This window comes from Haplochromis burtoni, unplaced genomic scaffold (assembly GCF_018398535.1).
Source record: "Haplochromis burtoni strain Fernald_Lab_line unplaced genomic scaffold, NCSU_Asbu1 Contig_2462, whole genome shotgun sequence".
NCBI classification, from domain to species: domain Eukaryota; kingdom Metazoa; phylum Chordata; class Actinopteri; order Cichliformes; family Cichlidae; genus Haplochromis; species Haplochromis burtoni.
In genome coordinates, this window is record NW_024584823.1 from 5887 (window position 1) to 12371 (window position 6485).

The 6485-nt window shown below is 40.8% G+C and overlaps 1 protein-coding gene and 1 long non-coding RNA gene across 2 annotated transcripts; one reads left to right on the forward strand and one right to left on the reverse strand.

Annotated features, from left to right (window-relative positions):
- The first annotated feature begins 505 nt into the window (after positions 1 to 505).
- LOC121813760 lies at positions 506 to 4131 on the forward strand. The gene is made up of 3 exons (XR_006053860.1): positions 506 to 1432; positions 2706 to 2825; positions 3083 to 4131. It is a non-coding gene; the product is annotated as an uncharacterized LOC121813760 (long non-coding RNA).
- A 30-nt stretch (positions 4132 to 4161) lies between these two features.
- LOC102291252 (spastin-like) lies at positions 4162 to 6458 on the reverse strand. The gene has a single exon (XM_042217660.1). It carries the CDS (start codon positions 6169 to 6171, stop codon positions 5050 to 5052), a length of 1122 nt encoding a protein of 373 aa, XP_042073594.1. The 5' UTR covers positions 6172 to 6458; the 3' UTR covers positions 4162 to 5049.
- Between the last annotated feature and the right edge of the window lie 27 nt (positions 6459 to 6485).

The window sequence follows — 6485 nt, forward strand, 5'->3', positions numbered from 1 at the left end:
GCCTGACAGCACATTCCCATGAGTGTGCAGAGAGGGAGAAACACGCAAACACCGTGACGAGACAAGAGCACGGCCAGTGTGATGTTACTTCACCTCTAGATGGCACTATTGCACAACCTACAACCTTCTGCATCGTTTCACTGGAATGGATGACAAGTACAGTGCAAAAACAATAACAGGAACAAACTGAGTCCGATATGATATACATATTTATGCCAAAAAAATGCCCGTTTGATCTTGTGTTTCCATGTAGGAACAGGGAAAAATGTCTATATTGTGTTGTCTGGTTCACCTCGGCAGAGTTCTATGGCTTTGGCAGGAGGGTTGAGAGGAAACAGAAAGGGCCTTTACCGCCTGCACCTGGCATGTTTGTGATGAAGCAGCCGCCTCTACTCCTGCTGAGCCTCCTCCCTGTACCTCTGAACCCGAGTGAGCAGAGAGCACCGACGGTCATGCACACACACAGATACTGTACACTTCAACAGACACTGGAGATACAAATGATGGGCCATTTGCTAAACCTGCAGCACACACTGCTTTCTATGTGAAAGAACCATTCTGTGAGAAAAACTCTACTGCTCATTTGATCTATGACCTCTGAAAAACAGTTCATGATTTCCATTACTATTCAATTATAAAAAAAAAAGTACATTCCCTGGGTTATACAGCACTGATATGCAAAGCTTAATTGTATATCTGTAACTCTAGAACTGCAGTATTTATAGTTTTCTTAGTTTAATATTTCAATTTCATATTCTTCTTCTAAGTATAAAATCCCTTTTGTTATATTTGTCTCATTAATTTAACTGAAATACACTGAAAATTGCTCACAAATTAAGGTTTATGTGTCAATACAAATGCAGGTTTTATTGCTGGGAGCTTCCCGTGATGCACTGACTATTTCTTCTTCCATGACACTAATGTTTTGTCTTTGCTTCATCATTTATGTACTGTACTGTATCCCCAGTTTTCCAGCGAGGGCTGCGTACATTTTGATTGCATTAACGTTTTTATCCAGCCTTTATGTGCAATAAACAGAAGCTGCAAAATTCAAATGTAGTTACTGACAGGCCAAAGTGCAACAGGGAAGAGATTAAATGGGATCAAAGGGAGTGGCATTATAAATTCCTTCCTTCCTGAGATTCAAATCCTCCAATCAAAACGGTGCCAGCAATGCAAAGACAGATTTCTTTAAAAGATTGGACACAATAACAAAGTCAGTCGTTTATTTATTAAAGCACTGTTAATAATTTTAGTTGCTGCTATTTCAAATAAATGTTTGGTACAACAAATTTCTCCGTGTTCTGTCTCAGGCTTTATTCGGGCCCTGGTACTAGAGCTATGGTCTGTTCTTGAGTGCAGCAGTGACGACATCAGAGTGGTCCGTCCCAAACCAACTCCCATTGACCCCACAGATAGGAGTTGCATTAAGGTATTGTATGTATGTGCGTGCGTGTGTGTGTGAGAGAGAGAGGGAGAAGGAGAAACTTCCTGGAGCCCACAATGCCCCAATTTTTAGATATCTACATAATAGTACAGACACAGATCTCTTAGAAGTTTTGCTTTTCCATCATGTTTTTAGCTCACTGGTTACAAAGGTGTTTAAATTGATTAAAATTAAATTGATTCCAATTATTATTAACCCAGGACTCAGAATAGTGGTCCATGTGTTGCTGTGATACCAGCAGCCATGTAGAAAATTCACTTGTGAATATTCATATTTAAGAAACTGGCAATAGTGATTTTGTTAACAAGAAAGGCTTTTTGCTGATTGGTTTATGGGTGTCTGGGCAAATAAGCCTTACTTTCATAAGACTGCATTTTTAGTTATGTTTTTGGCAGAATTTCTCTCAGGAAAGCTTCAACAAGCTCCAGCGTGAGCCTGTCTGTGTGTGTCTGATGCTTGGCCTCTGACAGCAGCCAAGTCATCTCTCTCAGAGAGACTAGCCAAGTGAATACGGACAGCCAGTGATGTGTAAACTGTGTCCTGCCACAGGCGACTTTAAAGTCTGCCTTATCAGTGGGTTATACATATATGCTGAGGTCAAAGGAAAACTAAATATACACACACCAGCACTTTGGTGAATTAACTCGAGTCTTTGCTTTAATCTGTGCTAAGTACAGTAGGAGGTTTGGTAGTACATATGAAGATAAGTTCACACATGCACAGAAACATCAGAAGACACATGAAAGTATAGATATTTCTATTTTAGAAAAAAAAATCCATCGTATCTTGTTTTTTTCTTTACGTTTCTTTGAAGCTGTTTAATATAATCTAAGTTGTAGCTCGTTTGTGCAAGTGTCTCTCTTTTTTTCCTTTGATGCTTTTGATGATATGTTTTCCCTGTTCTACCAGACCCAGTGAAAAATGCAGGGAGCTTTCCTGTAGTTTAATATTCTTCAGGCTGCAATAGGTTTCTGCTCAACCACTCTGCTCAGAATATATGTCTTATTCAGTTTTGAGAGTGTGGTAAACCATGTTTTATCTTTGCAATCATAAATTCTTTTTACATTTTGTTTTGCTTTGAATACTACAGATATTATTTGTCATATTATCGGTAGTGTTTGTAGTTGAATAGTGTTATATTATTATTATGTGTTAGGATTTGATCAATCCATGACGTGCACAAATGCATTCACAATGGTCTTTAAAAGCAAATACATTTTTTCTCTCTAACAGCTGCTGTATTTACTTTCCTCTTCAGTCCTTCCTGTACTTGGTCAACCTCCTCTCCTCTTCCCAGTCGGTGTGGCAACTGCTGGGCCGACAGTCTTTGGCCAACAAAAGCGAATACACCCTGAGGGAGATGCCAACCTCCATACCTGTAAGTGTTTTTCTTCTTCTTCTTTTCCACACACTGCAGTTTTTTTTTGTCATCCATCTGAGGGCATGTTTGCACTTTTTATTTGGCCTCCAAACACCACCCACCCATTTGTTTTACTTCAAACGCATTCAAATAAACCCTCTCACACTGAGACTGATATACGTTCTCCACCTTACCCATTGTAAATTTCCACACAGTTTTCGTTTTGCACCCTATCCGGTGCATTCTTGTTCAAAGCCTCTCATTTTACTCCACAGGATTTGATTGACAGACTGATTGCCGTGAATTCGGATGGGAAGATTCATTCTCTCTTCCACTACGAAGAGAGTCACACATTCGGCCTAAGGTGGGATTCATTATTTTTTTCATATTACTTAACATCAGTGGGGAAGTAGACGATATCAGATTATCACCTGGTGACTGCACACACACTTCAGCCTCTGGCAATAGGAGACTGGCATGGTGACGTAATCGGCCTTAAAATGCGGCCTTTAAGGCTGCAGACCCTGAATTGGGATACAGCCTCTGAATCGCTGCATCTTGTAGCTGTGTCGTCTTAAATTGGTCATGTGATTTTGACGCGCCGGCGCGTCCGGCAACCCCAGAGGTTTAACTTAATATTTAAGTGTCTCTTGGTTTTAGACTAGTTGTTTAGTCTAATTTGATGTTTTAAACCAGAAAAGGAAGAAGAGGGCTTAGAATTACAGGTAAGAACTGCTCAGTGGTATGTGATAAACTGTAAATGTAAAGCTTACAGGTCAGTCCTCATGTTTTTAAATCAGATTTTGAGTCTGTACATGGCACATTATGCTTTTGCATGTTGTGAAATGTGCTGCAAAACAAACTGAGGTAAACTAACTGGTTTACTGTGATGGATTTAAAGTGCGTGTGACTGGTGCGCAGTGGCTGTGGTGCTCACGGTCAGAGTTCAGTCACAAAGAGGGTAACAGAGATGAATTTAAAGTTAAGGTGATGGTGCTTAGATTCATTCACAGACTGAAACCTTCACACCAACTTTATCCTGTGTCTCTTAGTTTTAGACTAGTTGTTTAGTCTATTTTGATGTTTTAAACCATATCACAGGGTTTTTACTTCACCATTTACGGGGTTTTAACAAGCAAACAAAAGACAGATCGTGATGTTTGAAAATGTTTTGGAAATATTCTTTAAAGATTAGATGTAAAATACGCAGAGGATAAATTCAATTGGTTTATTAGTTTATTACATAAGTTGAAAAAAAGTTAAACAAGTAAATAAAGAAACAACGTAAAAGAAAAGTAAACAAAACAAATCGGTAAATAAAGGAAAATGGTAATAAGAAGGGAAAAAAAAGAAAAGAGAAAACCCCAACAATCCCCTCTGAGCAAGCACTAGGCGACAGTGGGGAAGAAAAACTGCCTTTAAACGGGCAGAAACTTCCGGCAGAACCAGGCTCACGAGGGGCAGTCAACTGCCGGGACTGGTTGGGGTGAAAAAAGATGAAGGAGAGAGGGAAGAAGTGTTAGGAGAGAAGGGGAGAGGAGAGGTGAAAATTAAGATGGAACAGAGGTGGAGGGAGACGAGGTGACGTCAGCAGTAGAAAAAATAGAAAAAGTAGAAAAAGCAGGAGTGTCCCTCCTCCAGAAGAAGCGGAAACGTTTTTTCTTCTTTTCCATGAGCTTTTCCACGACCACTTTTTTCTCTAGGATGAGGGTTCTCAACTGATCGGTTGTTTCTTCAACTTCCTTCTCAAGTTTCTGGCATCTTTGCTCCATTTCTTTTAATAGATTGCACTTGTCTGTATTTTGCTGTTGTTTTTCCTTGTGCATCTTTTCTAACTGCTCATTTCTTCTTGTGATTTCTTGAAGCTTACGCTGCAGGTCTTCATTTATTTTCTCTTGTTGCTGCTTTTGTGCAAGCATTTCAGCGTTTTCACACTTCAAGTTGTCTGAGTTCAACAACATCTCATTAATGACCTCTGAGTGTTTTTTCGCCATTTCATTGATCCTACGCTGCATCTTTGAACATCGTTTTTCCAATACTTCTCCTTCCAGTTCAGGTGTTCTGTCCTTCATTGTATTAATTTGTTCAGTTGTAGATTTCTTCTCTCCAAGTCCTGGAGAATACGTTTTTTTTCTTTTTCCTGTTGCTCTTTCTCTTGAAGAAGCTCTTTATTTTTGCACTCTGTTTCATCCAGCCTGACTGGATTTGGATTTATTGAAGAAGGACCACCAAAATCTTTGTTCTATTTGGTGTACATGTTAAGAGTTGCTGGACTAACAGTTGGTTTGATTTGCTTCAGAGAATCCTCAAAGTCTTTTATCTTAATGTTGCGCACCTCAGCAGCAGCTATAACACGGACTTGTTCTGGTGCCAACTCTCTTATTGGGCCAAGTGCAGCATCTTTGGCTAATGCTGTCAAATCGCTCCCTGAATATCCTTCAGTCACTTTTGCAAGACAGGACAGTTCGTCTTGGCTCAGTGGACTCCCGTGCGTTCCCAAAAGATTTTTCAGCAGCGTAAATCTTGTCTTCTCATCGGGTAAGGTCACATATACTCTTTTTGCAAAGCGCCTTAATATTGCTTCATCGAGCTCCTGGGGCCTGTTCGTTGCTCCCATTACAAGTACTCTGTCATCCTTTCCTGACTGCAACCCGTCAAACTCAATGAGGAACTCAGTTTTTAAACGGCGAGAGGCGTCGTGCTCCCCCTCCCTCCTTTGACAGAGCAAGCCGTCCACTTCATCGATGAAGATTACTGAGGGCTGTCTCTCTCTTGCAACTGCAAAGAGTGCTCGTACGAGCTTCTCGCCTTCTCCCACATATTTGGAGGTCAAACTAGCAGCACTGATGTTGAAGAATGTTGCATTAGACTCTGCAGCAACTGCTTTGGCGAGCATGGTCTTCCCATTTCCTGGTGGGCCAAATAAAAGCAAGCCACGTGCAGGAGCTCTCAGACCAGTAAAGAGATCAGGTCTTAAGGCAGGAAGGATGACAATTTCTTGAAGTGCTTGCTTTGCCAGATCCTGCCCTGCGATGTCATCAAATGACACAGTCGCTCCACTGTATACAATTTCATTTGTAATTAAGCTGACCAGTTTACTGTCCACATTCTTTTTCATATCCCTCTTCGGGGGCTGTTTCACAGCTGCCGGTCTTCCATTCTGAGTTTTTCCCACCCGAGCGGTTTTCTTTGCATCAGTTATTCTTAATGGAGGTCTTACAGAAGTGGAGGGTCTGATGGTGGTGGAAACACCTGCGGGTTGACTTTTAGGAACTGACTTTGGCTTACTTGCAATTGTTTTGGTCGACATTTCTCTTGCGCGACTTCCCCCCTGTTCACAGTCATAACACGGTAAACTAGTCATAAACGAAAACGTTTAGGCTATTTATCGCATTTAAAGGTCTTTCTTTGGGACAACGTCACAGAACACAGAAACGTCACAGGGCTTTGGAGCGTGATGTTACAGAGGTTTACAAATACTTTCAAATATAGCTCTGGTCGAACGTTTGAAGGCTGCGAACAAACTGACTAAAACTTGCTGCTCCTGACCCCTATTTATAGAAAAACTTCAAAGGCTCAAAGGCATGTGCTTGTGACATCATCACATGTCCTTGTGACATCATCACATGTCCTTGTGACATCATCACTCTTCATGAATCAGATTGTCACATGACATTT